General features: G+C 39.7%; 2 protein-coding genes and 1 non-coding gene across 3 annotated transcripts in view; 1 reads left to right on the forward strand and 2 right to left on the reverse strand.

Moving 5' to 3' along the window:
- Positions 1-3,966, forward strand: part of akr1a1b (aldo-keto reductase family 1, member A1b (aldehyde reductase)) — a 16,041-nt gene extending 12,075 nt beyond the window's left edge. Inside the window, exons 2-9 of the mRNA XM_005919862.3 lie at positions 594-689; positions 1,311-1,430; positions 1,594-1,745; positions 2,017-2,212; positions 2,302-2,501; positions 2,882-2,954; positions 3,047-3,133; positions 3,655-3,966. Coding sequence (XP_005919924.1) covers positions 594-689; positions 1,311-1,430; positions 1,594-1,745; positions 2,017-2,212; positions 2,302-2,501; positions 2,882-2,954; positions 3,047-3,133; positions 3,655-3,720 — 990 coding nt within the window. The 3' untranslated portion in view covers positions 3,721-3,966. The remainder of the gene's footprint in view (positions 1-593; positions 690-1,310; positions 1,431-1,593; positions 1,746-2,016; positions 2,213-2,301; positions 2,502-2,881; positions 2,955-3,046; positions 3,134-3,654) is intronic.
- Positions 3,967-4,094: 128 nt separating this feature from the next.
- cunh19orf44 (chromosome unknown C19orf44 homolog) lies at positions 4,095-16,629 on the reverse strand. The gene is made up of 10 exons (XM_005919856.2): positions 15,929-16,629; positions 12,483-12,650; positions 12,230-12,351; positions 11,610-12,135; positions 10,799-11,168; positions 9,504-9,583; positions 6,982-7,453; positions 6,164-6,253; positions 5,119-5,285; positions 4,095-4,922 (listed from the first exon to the last, which is right to left on the reverse strand). The coding sequence occupies exons 1-10, from the start codon at positions 16,046-16,048 to the stop codon at positions 4,833-4,835; spliced, it is 2,205 nt and encodes a 734-aa protein (XP_005919918.1). The 5' UTR covers positions 16,049-16,629; the 3' UTR covers positions 4,095-4,832.
- Positions 16,630-16,941: 312 nt separating this feature from the next.
- trnam-cau lies at positions 16,942-17,013 on the reverse strand. The gene has a single exon. It is a non-coding gene; the product is annotated as a tRNA-Met (tRNA).
- Positions 17,014-18,024: the final 1,011 nt, after the last annotated feature.

An 18,024-nucleotide genomic window follows, 5' to 3' on the forward strand; every position in this document is an offset into this window, starting at 1 on the left:
TAGGGAGCCAGCAATTAAAATACACAGCTGGTTGAGTACAGAAGAGAAATATAAACACTCTTAGCTGATTATTATATGAATAATAAAACCTTTAAAAGCAAAAATACTCTGACAATCACTTATAAAGGCTTTGCACAGTCTCTCCTTGCATTTGTCAGTCAATATGAGTTTAATTTGGATCTTCCTTTTACTAGTTGGACAGTTGCTCTACCAGTTCTTCAGCTGTTATTTATATTCATTTGTTTGACTGTGATGTTTGGGATAATAAGTATATGGATCAAGAATCCTATCTGTCCAGCTGTACCTGCTGGACTCATTAATGGTTTGAACTCTGTTTTCAAAGCATAATTGGTCGTTCTACCTGAGAATATCAATAATAATGCTATACTGTGAAAACTGTGACATACTGTTGTTACACCGTCATATATTTCCTTTGCTGTCAGTTTCTCCTAAGACCTGTGTGCATCCTTGTCTTTGTCTTAAGTTTATGCAGTATAAAACTACCGAATGGTGTACACACTTCCTACTTTTTCACAGCCACCTGAGTTGAGCAGGTCTCACTGACTGGCTCTTACTCTGCTTTTCTTTTTAAGGTGCTTCTGAGAGGCATGAATGACTTTGCAGTTCTTAACACAGGGCGCAAGATGCCCCTCATTGGACTGGGAACATGGAAGAGTGAGCCTGGAAAGGTAGAAACTGCACTTCTGTCCTCCTGTTTTTAAGCCATTTGAGACTTTCTAATAAAATAAAATGGCGTTGTGTTTACCCCTTTCCTTCATCTTAATGTCACACAATAAAGTTGCACTTTTTTTTGTATCCTTAATTAAATTGGCATGTGTAAACTGAGAAGTGCTTTCTGTTTTTTACAAATTCAACTCTGCAGTTCTCTCAGCTTTTTGGATTGTTTTTTTTTTTTCTTGTCTATTTTATTTATTTATTATTTAAAAAAAAAATATTGACAGGGTAGTAATGAAGAGTAGACAGGAACAAGGGGAAGACATTATTTTCACCATATCATATTTTCAATATATTAGAAATGGGGAAAAATACAATTTATTTTGCCCATAAATTCCTATCAATATGCTTCACTGCCCACAAGTGGACAAGAAATCGTTTGATAAGCTCTAAGTATCCAGTGAATGAAAGTCTAATATAGTATTGTTTTATGTCCGGTAATTGCAGCCCATTTATTTTTTTCACTTGTTGGTCTGAGAATTTAGCAGATTCTGATGTTAAGTTTAGATTTTTTGGTACAAACATTAAGAACGTGTATGGGTACTTACTGAAACTTGTATATTTATTTCTAACAGGTGAAACAAGCAGTTATTTGGGCACTGGAAGCTGGGTATCGCCACATTGACTGTGCATCCATCTATGGCAATGAGGCTGAGATTGGAGAAGCCCTGCAGGAAAAGCTCGGACCTGAAAAGGTAGAACTGCTTCACCAAACTGTTCAAAGCTCCAGTAAAAACACACATAAAATGTGTCCCCTGAGAGCAACTGATTCTAGACTTGTCAGACTTTACTGACCAGTCTGGTCTACTACTGTCTTTAAAAACAAAGAATTCATATCTATCGTGTTCTGTGCTCCAGTCCCTAAGAAGAGAGGATGTGTTCATCACATCCAAGCTGTGGAACAGCAAGCACCATCCAGATGATGTCGAGCCAGCCCTCCTGAAGACCCTGAAGGACTTGAAACTTGAATACCTGGACCTCTACCTCATCCACTGGCCTTACGCCTTTCAGTGAGCTCAGCCTCCACATGGTCCAATAATGAGACAGTTAGCTTCCCAAAACCACCTTTGTTATATCAAGATAACTGATGGATTATTGTATATCTTATGCCAAGTTAATCTGCTCACAGGTTAATAGTTAGATTTTAAAACGATTTTGACAAGAACTATACTACTTCATTAAAAAGTGTTTATAAAAAAATTATGACATTTCTTAAAAGTTAGTTGATGCTCAAACTGATAAACAAGCCTGTATTTTGAGACCTTCTTGACTTGCTCCTAGACGAGGAGACGTTACTTTCCCCAGAAAGGAGGATGGCACCTTGCTATATGATGACACAGACTACAAGCTGACCTGGTCTGCCATGGAGAAACTGGTGGGAAAGGGTCTTGTCCGAGCCATTGGCTTGTCCAACTTCAACAGCAGGCAGATTGATGACATCCTGTCGGTCGCCAGTGTCAAACCAACTGTCCTTCAGGTACAGGATGTTTGTGATGTTGATGGTAATAAAAGGTGTTTGTAAAATGCCGGAGGTGACCCTGGTATTGCTTCATTTTTGCTGGACAGGTAGAGTGCCACCCCTATCTGGCCCAGGTAGAGCTGCTGGCCCACTGTCGGGATCGGGGCCTGGTGATGACGGCCTACAGTCCACTGGGGTCTGCTGATCGAGCCTGGAAACATCCGAACGAACCCATCCTGCTGGAGGAGCCTGTGATCTCTTCCCTTGCAGAGAAATATAAAAAGTCTCCAGCTCAGATTCTCCTGAGGTAAATCTATAGATCAGAATATCCAAAAGTACTCTGCATTTTTTTTTTTTTTTTAGCCAAGATCACACTGTGTCTCTGTTTATCTTCGACCTTTTTACATTCTTTGTTTCTTAAGGTTTCCAATTTTACATTTCAAATGATATCATCAAAAACACACCCAGATTCAGCTTGTTAGTCTGTAGCTCAGTATGCATCTAAACTGTGTAGTGCATGGCAACTTTACTCACATTTGTAGTTTTAAAACAGCAAACTAAAGCTAAAAAAAGCAGCATACTACTTGTATAAAACTCGTGTGCTTGATGCTCTGGGCAGAAATGCACACTGGTATGGTGACGAAACCCTTCAGCAGCTTCACATCAACACAAATCCTGTATTTCCAGGTGGCAGACACAACGTGGAGTCGTAACAATCCCTAAGAGTGTGACCGAGTCCCGCATCAAAGAAAACATACAGGTGAAGTGAGATTTAAATAAATGTTACATTTTGTGGTCCAGCTACAGTGAGGTATGTTGTGTTGTATGTAAAGGGTTTTGTTATGTTGTCAGGTGTTCGACTTTACCCTTGAAGCAGAAGAAATGAAAAGTATCGCAGCACTGACCAGAGGCTGGCGCTACATCGTACCAATGATCGAAGTAAGTGGACTTAATCAGTACTCTAATAAATCTTTATGTTGGGACATAACCGCTAAGGAGCTCTTACTGTCTACATCAGCTCTGCAGTGATGAGCAGAGACAGAGATGCAACACTGCACAACGTTTGTGTAAATCTTGTAAATACGAGCTGAAAATAATAAAAATACTATACCTATCCTATGATTATGAAGCTGGGGGTGGGTTGAAGTTATGTTATATTGGATTATGGAGCTCTTATGTGTGATTTGGAAAATGTTCATTATATGAATATTAAATGTTCCATCTCTTCATTGAATATAATAAAGTCATTAAAGAATTATTAAGTTGGCTCATTTTTAAAAAATAAAAAATAATTTATTCAAAGGAGATGGTTGATTTTTACCAGCTAAGCCATAGTGGAATACGTTTTTTCAGACAGTTTTGGTTAAACAGGAAAAAAACAGTTGATGTCAAGAATTAACACATGAACTTGCAAAATGCAAACAAAAAAAGCTAAATGTGTTTAACTTTTGTTACTGCAGGTGGAAGGAAAGCGTGTTCCCAGGGATGCCGGACATCCCTTCTACCCTTTCAATGACCCATATTGACAACTCACACTACAGCCTGAATTTGTGCCTTCAACAACCCCATCAACACACCTTCACCTTCCCACATCACCGATAAATGTTCCTGGGTCCTGCCATCGAAGTTTGTCTTTAGATTTTGTTCAATTCTGCACTTGCCGTTAGAGTAATTCAAGTTAATATTGGTGGTTGAGACTGAAAAACTGGTAACTGTAAAAACACCGTACAGTATGTGTTAATTTTTTAATAAACATTTTGTTACTTCCCTTGCAAGCGTTTATTTCACTGAATGATTATTGGCTTAAGCTGTCTCTTTAATATTATATCTTAGAAGAAAGTGCTTTTAAGATTCTGTTTGGTGTGTCCATTTAAACCCATTCATTTCATCTGGTCTACATGACCACCTCAATCATGCAACAAAAACAAGTCTGTATAATACAGTCAAGTAATTAATAGTAATTTGTGAATTGTGAGTGCAGTTCTACAAGAAGGCTGACATACACCCAACAACCTGTTTCACAAGCATGACATCCATGGTTTGCATGGGGTGAGCATTAAAACCAAATGCATCCTGATATAGAAGTAATGAAACTTAAATTTCATTAAAAACGCAGGCCATGAAACTAACTCCACATAAAAATTTAAGTAACTCCATGCCTTTTTTTTTTTTTTTTTTTTTTTTAAATTCTGTGACTTTGATGCCTCCATTCTCCACCTATGACTCCAAATCACTGATGGTGTATGAATTCAAAAATAGAAGTTGTCTTTCGGCATATAAATAACTATTAAGGCTATTAAATCTCTCACTTCTGATGAATTTGTCTACCTTCAGCATCAGCTTTCAACTTTGTTGCATTCTGTGTTAGTTACCTTAACTTGCAGGTGCTGTGGAGGTGTGCCCATCTTTACATTAGCAGACCACAGCCTTATAATGTCCACTCCAGTATTAAGAACCTAAAGTGATGGATTTGGCTGCCAGCTCTTGATTTTAACACTTGATATAAAATTCCACGCAGTGTTTTATGAATAATAGTCATTTTCCACTGAGAAGGGAAAAAAAAGTTTTTAAAATGTGTATAAAAATGTCTTTAAAAATAAAGACACGATCCAGCTTCTGGTCCTTGCAGTCACAGTGGTCACATACAATGGTCTTCTCTCATCTCCTGCAGTACCTCCTCTAAAGCTTCCTTCATTGTCAGTTTGGGAGATCTGTGCATGTGGATAAGCTGAAAACAGAGGGGAAAGTTTCACTAAGTCACACTTTGACCAGTATTGTTTTGAAATTACTTTTGTGGAGATGAAAAATAAAAATGAGCTGGAAATTAGTACAATGAGTACACTTTAAATGTCTGTTATTTCCATTACTGAGCCAAAAAGCTACAGATAAGTGTCATTCACAGCCAGTGCGTGAGTATACTTTACCTTCTTGGTGTCCTCGAGAGTGGTATATCTGTAGTTTGGTGGTTCCAGACTCTGCACCAGGCTGGAGTGCAGGTGGCGGTTGCTTTCAATGAATCGCCTTGTCATGGCAAGCTGCTGTTTTAGCAGTTCATTGAGAACAAATACAGCTGGATTGAAGGTGCTGATTGCTGATGGAGAACCAAGGGATACACATTGCAGGGTTAAGTTGAAATATTTATGAATGTTTAAATGACAGTAACAAAAAATGTCGTTTAACTATTTAACTGATCTGGAAGGCCCTGTCTCCCAGTATATCACCTATAGATGGCGCTACAGCTTCATAAAAATTTTTAAATGGCCCCACCACAGCCATCAGTATGACTCACTTGAAATTTGCCATCATCCTTGTACAAACCCTAATAATCCCTGAGAATTACCATCTGGATCCAGGTTTAAAAGATTTTCTGTTATCAGTGTGACAAATCCAAAATTTGATAACTTTCTAGTTTTCTGGACAAAGTGAAGAGTCTCAGTGAAAGTGTGTTTTCAGTGCTGTCTGTCAGTTAATCTGTCAGCAAGATCATGTGGAAAATGCCATCAAAAATCTTATTTTTGAAACATTTTGGAGAAAATCATGATCACTTTTTTTAACCAATGAGGAGCATAATTGGCCTGATGTACTAGTACACCCCAGGCTCTTAGTAGGTACACCTATGGTATGAATTTTAAAATACTAAATCGCTTTGTTCTCATGTTATTACATTCATAAGATTTTCTGAAAACTTGACCTCTGACCTTGACTTTGAGGTCAATGTCACTGAGATTCAAACTCATCGAAGATTTTTTGTAGGTGATTCTATGGTATCAGTTTGAAAACCCCTACTGCATGCCTGCCCGCCTGGCAGGGTGACAACAACACCCAATCAGACTTTTACAGCTGAGGGGTAAAAAAGCACGTGAAAGAGCAAAATTTGAAACATCGACCATGGGAAGAGTACATATGTTAAAAAATATAGAATGTTTTTTTTAATTATTTTGTATTTTATTTAGTTTTATTGGTTCTCACCTTCTACCATTTCTGCATTGAGGGTATGAGTGACCACTGGAGAAGGATTTATGTAGGTCATGCTCACCATAGGGTCCACAGCAGGAATATCTGAAAAAAAAAAATTAAAGCTCAATGCGATAAGACATAAGTTCTAGTTGCCCACTCAGAAAATGGGGACCTCTCTGGTTCACATCGGCATACATAATCATGGACTCATTTACGTTAGTCCCTGTCAATCAACACCAACGTGAAACAGCGCTCAAGCTTCTCTTCTTTTGTGAAAAGAAGCTTTAGATATTCACTCATGAATTCATCTTAACTTGTATTGATTTCTGCAATTCACTGCTTTCGTCACTCATTAAATCTGCCTTCCAGTGCTCGCAGGCAATGCAAATGCCAAATGGCTGATCCCGTGACACTTGTTGCATTAAGGATCCAATTTAAAATTCCTACCTACCTACAGAGTATTGCACAGCCAAGTTCACTCTTTATCTTGCTCACTCAAGTCCAACAACCCAAAATTATTCCTAGTTCTCTGCACATGCCTGAAGCCACGGAGCCTGACCTTTAAAATGCTCTGAAATTTGTGGATTCTGTGGACTTTCTAAGTCAGCTTCAGACATATCAGTTTACTCTGGCATTTTAGTTACAGGATTTTAAAAAGTAAATAAGTATTTCTCTTAGATCCAAAGAACAATGCAAGATAAAGTTCAGATTAGCGCCTTCATACAAACAAGATCTCCTTTCACTTAATAAGATGATTTAAAGGAATTTTGGTGAGAAATGGTGTCTCTCTCACATCTTAGATAGACAAATACTATGTGTAGCAGACAAACCTGTTGGCCATGTTGAAGCCAGTGGACCAGAATGGGTCTGTACTGCAGTCTCTTTTAAAACCTTTCTGGCTGAAGTACGTCTCCTCGACTGTTGATATGAAGCCTGGCCCTCATGTAATAATGACAGTCTGGAGTCCTCACTTCTGCCTTGGCTGTTTGACTTGGAAGTGTGACTGCGATCTGAGGTCCGTGAGGTGGAGGAATGACTTGCTTCTGAGAAAGCTCTCGAATAATCATCTTCTGTCCTCCCATCAGACATGTCTGAATCCAAACCCCCATCTCTGACTTCTGACACCATCTTCTCTTCACCTCCATTTCTCTGGAGATCCTCTGACACTTGACTGGCACTGTAATCTGGCTCTGTTTTGCTCTCACTCTCAAAGTCACTTTGGTAATCCAGCAGCTGGTCTTGTTGCTGTTCCTCCTCATGTAGCTGCTGCTTTCTGTCTGGAGATCCTGGAACAGGGCTACCCTGTTTCATGAAAGCAAAGATATCAGTCTAGGGAGTCCTTCAGAGAATTTAGAGATCTCAGACAAAGGGTCCCTTGAAGAATATTATACGTATACTAACAATCTGCCTTCACCTACATGCAAGGAAATTTGACAAACACAATAAAATGCAGTAAACAGTTGCTTTCTCCAGCTGAAGAGTATCTCAAAATGTAAGTTCATCCTCTCAAGAATAGGAGCATTACTACTGCCCCATTTATCTCCTTGAGACAGGATAACTAGAATTCGCCGTATATATCTCAGCAGAACAGCTGTCAGTTGGTTCACATCCTTCAATTAAAGTCTGTAAACTGGACCACTCAACAGTATTTGTGTTGTTAGTATTTTGGAGCATTTCTACTTTTTCTACTTGCGCACTTTATACAACATGTCTCATCAACTCATTTACATCAGCATGTTTTCTATGCCTAACTGCTTCTATCTAACATTCACACATCCACTCAAATTGCGGTTCAGTATCTTGCCCAAGGATACTTGGCAAGCAGACTGCAGCAACCAGGGATCGAACTAATAAATCTTTAGAATGTTTTTTGACCATTTTAGAGCAGAGAAAGAATCATATTTAAGATATGACAGAAAACACACTTATAATCATAACCCCTAGGATATCACATGTAAATATCCAGATTATTGCACGTATGTGTTTTAATGCTTGTGGTTATTAATGTGAGGTTTTAACACATGGCTGTTTTATGATGTAAGATTTTTTGGTTTCGTTATTAATGCAAATTTCAGTGCACCACGCCAAGGAGAAAATGTCCTTGTGGACAGAATTTAGAGTCTCCAGCATTAATATCAGTGGCGTTACATTAACTTCAGGGTGTCGATTATCGTTCATCACTATCACAGACACAAGGATACAACTTTGCATACATACAGTTATTATCTTTTTCTAAATAAGGATTTATTTAGTGTGTGCACTGTGGAATAATGTTTGCACATAACATCAGGAACCTGTGATTAATACCTGAGTCATAGCTCCTTGCGCTTTCTTTCTCACTATTTAATGCCGTAAGGAACATCAGGCAGTCAGTGAAATCACATCAAGAGCAATTTAAAATATTTCTTCCTTTTCTTTGACACTACTCTAGCTGGTGGCTCCCTAGGTGGCCGGCTATTCTTGTTATATAAACAACAAATCCAGTGTCTATAATAAAGTCTTTCTCATTAAACTCATTGTTTTTATTTTATGTTATTTAACCAAATTCTTTTGGTAATCATTGCTGCTCTTTGTCTGTGGCAGCAGCAGTCCTAACCCAACAGCAGACAAAGTAAGCAACAACTAGGGATCATAGTGAGGCATTTAGCAGCCAACTACCTGGATGTTCCATTTGGAGCTGATGAGCAAATCAGAATTCTAATAATTTTAACTGCAATAATTATGTCTTGTGGTCCAAAACACACCTGTTTCCCCCTATCTGAAAAGATGATATTTTGATGATGTGTTCATAGCTTGTTTTGACTTTGTGTATAACATGTTTTCATAGATATAATGAGTGCAATTCAACAAATATTTCCTTTAAAGTGGACCTGCTATGCTCTTTTCTTTCATGCATTTACCATTATAGTGACTGACATTCATTTTAAAAATGCTCAAAGTTTAGTCAGGTCATATGTGCAAGTCATCTATGCGGGCCAAAAACTCAAGTGTAGTCTTATATGGTCATCTCTGGCACACAGCTGTGTGGAAGAAGCCCAAGCCACCTACTGCTCAAATCATGAGTTTATGAGGGGTAGCCAGTCAGAGCAGAGTTGGTTGGATGGGTTTTTTTCAGAGTGAGTATGAACAGAGGGGGCTGCACCAAGGCACAGATATGATGAGTCGAAGATAAATATGGATTATTTTGAACTCTGAATCATGCAAAGCTACTCTGGCAGAGTTCAAGAATACAAATATGGTGCTATAAATGAGACTAATAGGTCCTCTTTAAATTATGCTACACTGAATGGCAAACTTTCTCCTTTCTTCTTCACTTTATACTTGTTTAGAACTAATTCCTGTCATTTCCCACCTGTTTTCTTGGCGTTTCTGCACTAAATTCAAGGCGAGCAGGTGCAAGGTCATCCAGTGTCATCACATTAATCTTGAAGTCTGCAGAAACATAAAACCACAATGACAGAATTTAGAGTGTATATTCACGTAGCCGACTATAACATGTTACTCAGTTTATAGCTGCTAGCAGTGCAACGCATAAGGCTACAAAAAGACACTAAAAACACCTGATGATTAAAAACTGAAAACTGAATATTGAAAGAGGCTAACTTGTAAATTGAGACAATCTCATAAAACTGGTTTATGTGACAAACTGGAACATATCGAAGTCTATTACAATGCACGTCAGGGTACTAGAAATAAAGCTCAGGTCACTATGACTGCCAGTAGCATACTGCTCCAACAGTATCAATTACTGGTAAAGATACATTTATTATGAATATTATCAATATGTCTTTGGGCCTAGAAGTTGTACCTCCCATGTGGTAATGACAGGGACACTAGATCACAGTTATTAAACCAAACTATTACATTATTTGTACATTTACACAGCGCTTCACTAAATAGTAATAGTTAAAAAAGAACTATCTATACATATATAATTTTAAAAAAGAATATCCCAAAACACAGATAGTCTAAACTAAGTTAATTCTTTGCACGTTAAACTGTAGTAATTTAAAAAAAAAGACTGTGTGTTTTGAGGGAATGACTGATGATGCTGCAAATATGGACATGCTTGAAAGACGGATGGTTTAACTAATACCCGTGTTTGCCATTGTGCATCAGAAGATAAAATCTATTCTTTTTCTGTTGTTATCAAATTAATCCACTATCAAATGCAGCAGCTTGTTAAAACTCACAGTGGCTCGATACAATAAAAAGGTTCTCGAGACACTGATAATACATGCTTTATTCCCCTTTTTCCCTCTGAAAGCACAAATGTTGTTTTCTGCCTTCATGAAAAGCTTTCCAAGAACTGCCAAACAAATTAAATTCATCCTGTGAGTTCATTTTGTCATTAATAATTTTTCTTCAAGTATAACATTACTTCATTATTGAACAGAAGAATGACCACACTGTAACCTTCTTTTATACGAGCAGTAATAAGATGTTCATTTGGACATTAGTGATTTTATTTCAGATATAGTGTCATTAATGTACAAAGGAATGAGCGCCATGTTGCCCTCTCTTTCATAGGAGTGATCAATACATCATACTCCTAGATTGCTATTAATAGTTAAACACAAAGAACACAGCTGAGTCCAATCAACTCTTGAACACTAGGACTAAATGCATTTGATGAGCACCTCTCACCTTCAGAAGAAACTGAACTCATCTCACTGAGTGGGCGTTCAGATCCCGTCTCCACAGGGAAAAGCTCGTCCAGAGAGAGCACTTCACTGCGTCCTGAGAGGGAGGACAGGGATCGCTGTGGGCTTTCTGGCCTATAGGAGGTGCCCGGTCTTTCTGGAGGATGTGGGGAGGAGACACGAGGTGGAGAGGGAGAAGAAGAGAGCACAGAGGGGCTGAAGTGGGCCTGGGCATGGCCAGTGAATCGGAAAGGAGAACTCCGGTTAGAAGGAGAAGCAGAGGAGCGAGGTGGTGCTGTGTTGGAGGGTGGTGAAGGAATTACTTCGGCAGTAAGTGGAGTGGAGTGAACTTCATGACTGCTTTTGAGGAATACCTGTATGAGTAGAAAGCACAGCTGCTTTGAGCTGATAAAACGGTGTCTCTGAGCCATCAAAGTGAAAACATTATCAGGTTTTCACTGTAACCCTTAAAGTGCAGGTTGCAGGAAAACAGCCTGATGTCTTAACCACGTACATGTCTGGCATGATTAACAACCACTGTGTGAATGTGGCTTGTCATTATTTCCACAATGAAAGTCTGTCATGCATAAAAGTCTGTCTATTATCTTAAAATGATTTAGCTCTGCCTGCGTAATCATTCAATTTAGACAATTTCCAATTTCCTGTAATAAACAACTTTTTCTTTTATTAAAACTGGGTTCAAAATGTTTCTTTTTCTTATTAAAACTGTTTTCATGCCTATCAGAATGATGCTGTCAGTTTATAGGCTGTAAGTAATGGGAGTGAACCAAGCAAAAAAAAACACCTAAGTGTACCTTATCTGACTTTTTCATGGAGGAAGGTCTCCCAGGTCTTAAGAAGCTATAGTCTGTCGAGTCCAGCGAGTCTCCAAGCAGTTTCTTCATGTCTTCTTCATCACTTTCCAGACTGACACCACTCGTTAGTTTAACTGACTTTGTCTCCAAACGCTCTGAAGATGCTACACGATCTGCTGTTCTGGACCTGACTCTCACACTAACATCTACACTTTTTGGAGCCATAGTAAGAGATGTATTAGTGTTTTCAAGAGCTCCAGCTGCTTTCTTCTTAAGGAAACGGGTTCCCCTCAGGCTCTGGTCACTGCTAGACTGTACAGACTGTTGCACAGATGTCTCTGGGGTTTGGGTGACTCTTGCTGGTGCTGATGATGACACTTCCAAATCCGAAGTCAGAATGAGGGCAGATTTTGTCTCCTGTCTGGCCTGTTCCTGCGCCTGCTTGCGGCTCCGGATGCGACTCTCAATTTCAGCCAGTCTAGTCAAGGATGCAGTCTGAGTGGCACGCCGTGAAGATGATGCATTTCTGACCAGTGATATTAAAATAGGTAACTTCACATCAGAAAACGTTTTATTCTTTGTGCAAATTAATAACCACATTTTTATATGTTGAATCTTACCTTGATTCAGATTCAGGGTGCATTTGGTCCCTGTTGACAGGTGACTGGCTGCTGTTTGTTGGTGGTGGAGCCTTCTTCAAAAACCTGCTTCCTCCTCCCAGAGAGCTCTGTGGCCTGAGACCCTAACCAAAAAATTATAAATTAATTAATTAATAAAAAATGTATACAATTCATGTCAAGTTGGATTTACTGGGTTCAACAACACTAATGTGTAGTCTTCCATTATTGAGCAACAGCAACAATTAGCAGTTACCTTGTTTGAATCCAGTTCTCTTCCATGGTTCTTTTCAGCATCCGTAGCTTTAACATCCCCTCCAGACTCAGGAGCTGAACTGACTGAGGACAAGTCGCTCAGATCTGAGAATAATTTGTGTGTTTCGGGGGGAGCAGATCTGGGTTTGAAAGATTCACCTACAGAAACCTACAAAGAAACAGATTATATTTATGTAAGAAGTGCTTTAAGATTTGATCACTGTAGTACCTCATTCTGCTCTTACATGTGAATTATACTTCAGAGTCACGACTTGAATGACATCTCTATCAAACCTCACTCTGGATCTCACTGGGAAGCAACTTCTGGCATGACCAGTCATGGAAGCTCCAGTACCACCATATCTGTCTAAGACAGACCAATCACTTGAAGGATACGGGGTCCCCTGACCCCTTAACTGGCCCCACACCAAGCATTCTCATTCTCTAAGAGCTCCTCAGCAGTCCTGGACCAGGATAATTCAATTAATCTGTTTATTGACACAGCCATTAACGTAGTCCGAATGTGGGTTTTACTGGTTTTCAGGAACATCTTTTACAATGTAATTATATATTTTTGTCAAGGAAATATCTTGTTATAATAGCAGCTGTTGTGTTGCTGCAAACTGCATGTTAAAAAAAACTAGCTAGACAAGTAGCTTGTGGTTTGTGGCTATTGCTAGTTGTCAAATCTAACCTTTAGTAATCATGGATATTGGCTCCTCTCAGGGTAACGCCAGTGGCGGCAAGGTTAAGGATGTCGTGTCCCACCCTTGCCCAGGTGTCACCTACTTTCCCTTGACCATCTCGGAGAAAAAACCCCATCCCCTCTGCATTGCCTGTACGGCAATCAGGGGGGAGGAGAGGGATGTGTAAGACAGAAAAATATTGCCCACTCGCCAGGCACCCATCAAGCAGCTCATGACTGCTGTCCCAGTGTGTATAAAGAAGATGAGCCATTACTAAACATTTTCCTCAAATTTTGGGGCTCACTTTTTAGCGTGGAGCAGTCAGTGGCATTTCATCTCTATCTGAACAGACGTTCACTTGTGTCAGTGGGACCAAACCTTCCAGGTAAGATGGATTATTCACAGCCTCCATGTACCAAAAGGTTTATAAATCAGAAGCGCAGTCAATATAAAATCTGAATGTGGTCATCCTGCTCTCAGCCTACCAAGCTGAGCTGTTTCAGGACATGGGCCCCCTCCTGGATAAGGGCTCAATCAAGGCTCAATCTCTCCAGCCTTCCTGGCCAAGACAAGGTCATTATGAATTCTCCATATAAGCCATCACGAGCTAGGGGATCGTTTGAGGAGGCACTAACTGCTATGCAGCAGGTTAGCGACCTGAGGAAGAAGCAGGGTGAAGCTTTTGACCTCTGGCTTCCCCATAAAACCACGCCACACCAGCCTCCGCCTACCTGCCCAGGCAGCAAGAGGATGTAAGGTAGGCTTCAAAGGTCCTACTTAGCAGCTACCGAAGCAGCAGGTGCCTCACCAGCAGCGTCCATCCAGGCAGAGTGAGAAGGCATCATACCTTCTATACGAATACTATATAATCCATTTTTTAGTGATAGATAGATACATACATAGAATAAAGCTGGTCTTTAGGAAAGATTAAAGATTCCATCAAAATATGAAAGACTTAAAATTACACAAATCAAATAATTATTTAAAGAGCTCAAATGCACTTATAGTATCTCACAAGAAATATCTCACAAGAAATACTTCTTTAGAAAATCTGGTAAATTTCTACAAGAGCACCACTGAGAATGTCACATTGAAGTGTTGCTATTGAAAGGAAGGACCTGCATCACACGGTAAGCACAGCTCAGTGGGACAAAACTCCTGGACCTGAATAGCAGCAGAACAGAGGGCCAGGAGTGAAAATACCACCCACCGCGTTCACAGCCTGTTTGAACCACTGCTGTAAACTAGTATCAACAAGCTGAGAAACAACCTCTATGACACTCCATTTTTCTGCTCCATTAAAGCGCTGGTAACAAAGAGTAGAACTACACCCACACAATCTGCAATTTACATACATACCGCCCTCAGAGATGTGAACTGCAATGCAAAACCACTTTAAAACCTCTATTTGATCATTTTCATCAAAATTATACATTTTTATCTAGATTTAACTTATTTGTTTATTCATATCTGCAGTACGGGGGGCCCACAGGGAACGGTTCTGGCTCCGTTCCTCTTCACCATCTACACTGCAGACTTCTCCCACAACTCCACCCAGTGCTTCCTGCAGAAGTTTTCTGATGACTCGGCCTCATCACTGATGGGGACGACAAGGAGTACAGAGGACTGACCCAAGACTGTGGACTGGTGCCAGCTGAACTACCTCCAGATCAACACCAGTAAAACCAAGGAGCTGGTGGTGGACTTCCGCAGGCACAAACATCCTCCACTGCAACCACTGAACATCCAAGGTATGGACATTGAGGCTGTGGACAGCTACAGGTACCTTGGTGTTCATCTGAACAACAAATTGGACTGAACTCATAATTCGGAAGCCCTCTACAGGAAAGGGCAGAGCAGACGGTACCTGCTGCGGAGACTCAGGTCGTTTGGATTGAAGGGCCCACTCCTGAAGACCTTCTATGACTCTGTGGTGGCCTCAGCTATCTTTTACAGTGTGGTCTGCTGGGGTGGCAACATCTCTGCCGGGAACAGGAAGAGACTGAACAGGCTGATCCGCAGGGCCAGCTCTGTTCTAGGATGCCCTCTGGACCCAGTGGAGGTGGTAAGTGACAGGAGAATGGTGGCTAAGCTGCCATCCCTGATGGACAACATCTCCCACCCCATGCAGGAGACTCTGACAGCACTGAGCAGCTCCTTCAGTGGCTGCGGCACACACGGTGTGGGACGGAGAGATTTCAAAGGTCTTTCCTCCCCACTGCTGTCAGACTCCACAACAAAGACTCCAACTGATCAAACACACACACCCACACATGTGCAATAACACTAAGTGCAAAGTTGTATTTTTACTGTTGTATACAGCATTTGTATTCTATTTTTATCCTATTGTATATTTTATTCTATGTATTCTACTGTACATAGTGTTTTATTTTATTCTCGTCTGTACAGTTGTGTACAGTATTTTATTTATTCTTATTGTATTCTAATTTTTGCTTTATAACTTTTGCACTGTCCACTTCCTGCTGTGTCAAAACAAATTTCCCACGTGTGGGACTAATAAAGGTTATCTTATCTTACATGCAAAATTTCATTGCATCAGAGTAAAATTACAATAAAGATTCTGATATTATTGTTACCAAACGTAACGGAAGAAAACAAATTAAATTATTTCATCGCTTTTAAGTATGATGCTGAAGAATTTCAAATTTAATTTTACCACAGACAAGGTAACTTTCCCGTGTAAGAACAGACAGCTCTTAAAAAGGGGGGAGACGACAGCTAAAGAAAACTCGGTACATACCCGTGTTTTGGATGAGGACTCTTGCCTGGAGCCCTGAGCGTCTCCTCCATTGCTCCTCTTTGCGGACAGCAACGCCTGAGCTCGATCCACAGCGGAGTTTCGGCCGCCTAGTTTCCACATTTTTAAAACACTCACTTTCTGGCAAACTGCTCCTTGATACAGTTCGATATGTAATATCACATGTTTTGTACGCAATTTCCACAGTAGCTAACCCATGTTATCCTGCATACGAGAGACTACTGTTGACTAGCAAGTAGCTAAAGCTAAAACTTCTAACTGCACAAAGAAAATTCGACATAGACTCACTTAGATGCCTTTCCTGTCAGTATAGTTAATTATCAATTATTCAACATTCAGGAGTTCCCAATTAAACTACATTATTTCCGTATCCCACCTACTACGTAAACGTAAACGAGTATGAGTTAGAAGCGTCTGTTGTTTCCATGGAAGAGCTTCCGCCTCCGTCTTCTTCTTCTTGGTAGTAAGAAAGTTCTCCTTGGAGCGCCACCTACAGTTCAGTACAGAAGCTACGTGTACGTGTACTACATGGGCACCGTTATGTTTTTTTTCCCATTCAGTCCATTTTTATCTCTGTACTTTAGTCAAAATTAAATCTAAGCTTTGCTATTTTATGTTTACTTTAATTATATTTAAAGCTATTTGGCTGCTATGTTTTATTCATTATCAAAGAAGGTTCGTAATTTGCGATCTATTCTGTTTATACCTCTGTGTCCAAGCATGCGCCCATTTCCCTCCATTTCCCCCATTCCACATTAGTATTGTTTTGTTGGTAATAATAGTAAGTTAAACTAGTTTAGTTATTATTCTATAATTCCACAAATACTACAAAAATCATGGTAGAATGGCAAGAAAATGCAAAATGGAAATATATCTTAAACAGACTGTAGAGGTAACGCTGGCCCTGTGCGATCCAGCAGGTAAATGTGAGTCTTTATGATGAGCATGTTTAATTGTACACCAAATTTAACATGCGCTGATTTTAAAACATGCGATAGCAGAGGATGGTTTCGATCCATCGACCTCTGGGTTATGGGCCCAGCACGCTTCCGCTGCGCCACTCTGCTACACGAAGGTGACGATCAGATTAAGCAATATTAACAGGCTTTAGTATATTGTGTGATCTGAATTGCTGTTAATTAAGAAAATATATAGTCTCTCTGTCTATACATATGATTACATATTTTCGTTGCTAATATGAAAGATAGATTTTTTTTTTACATCGTGCTCTTATGTCAGAGTTTTCAAGCGATCAATAGCAGCAAGACAAAGACAAAAAAAATCGTTAACAACTGCTTTGTGTTTATTGAGTTTCTACTAATTATTTTGAAATGTTGTGAGGCGACTATCAGAAGTTTTGAGATAATCTTTTTTGTATTATGAGACCAAGGGGCAATTTAAAAGGAATTCAATTAAATGCACGCATTTTTCTATGGATATTTCGGAATAGCTTCACAGATGCTGCTGAATTGTGCAAATAAACTAAACAAACAGATCGATAAATGAAGTACCTGCATCTGGCTGCCTGCAGAGGTTCAGTGCAGATGACACTAAGATGTTCCAGGTTTTTCATTATTTTTTTTTTGCCTTCTTCTGGCTTCTCACATCCCGTAGATAAACACAGTCTGTCTTTTTCACTTTTCCCCGCCCTGTGTCAGATTGCGGCAGCATAAAAGTCAGACAGCTGACAGGAAATGCTGTTTCTAGTTCCCACACAGGGCTGGAGTCACCAATGGCCCCGGCCTTGGAGCTGTTCTGTATTATTGAGTTTGTTGTTTTTTCATGTCCTTGTGCCAGGCTAGCTCTGCATGTGCCCAGTCAACATTATTTATTATCAGCCTGTGTGCTAAGAAATCACCTGTTATTGTATCAGGCTGCTGATTCTTTAATGACAAGATAGAATCCCCTTCAGGACATTTTGTTTCCCGTGAGGAAGCTCAAATCAAGTCTGCGATCTTGTTTTTAAGTTTCAACATCATGGGAGTGTTCCATAATTTTAAAGAAAGAAAGAAAGAAAGAAAGAAAGAAAGAAAGAAAGAAAGAAAGAAAGAAAGAAAGAAAGAAAGAAAGAAAGAAAG

Source organism: Haplochromis burtoni, unplaced genomic scaffold (genome assembly GCF_018398535.1).
Source record: "Haplochromis burtoni strain Fernald_Lab_line unplaced genomic scaffold, NCSU_Asbu1 Contig_13, whole genome shotgun sequence".
NCBI lineage: Eukaryota > Metazoa > Chordata > Actinopteri > Cichliformes > Cichlidae > Haplochromis > Haplochromis burtoni.

Coding starts and splice junctions, on each gene's coding strand:
- cunh19orf44 (XM_005919856.2), bottom strand. CDS start 16,048: ATGTGGAAACTAGGCGGCCGAAACTCCGCTGTGGATCGAGCTCAGGCG. Junction 12,136..12,229: donor CACCCTGAATCTGAATCAAG/GTAAGATTCAAC, acceptor ATCACTGGTCAG/AAATGCATCATCTTCACGGC. Junction 9,584..10,798: donor GAGTTCAGTTTCTTCTGAAG/GTGAGAGGTGCT, acceptor ATGTTTCTGCAG/ACTTCAAGATTAATGTGATG.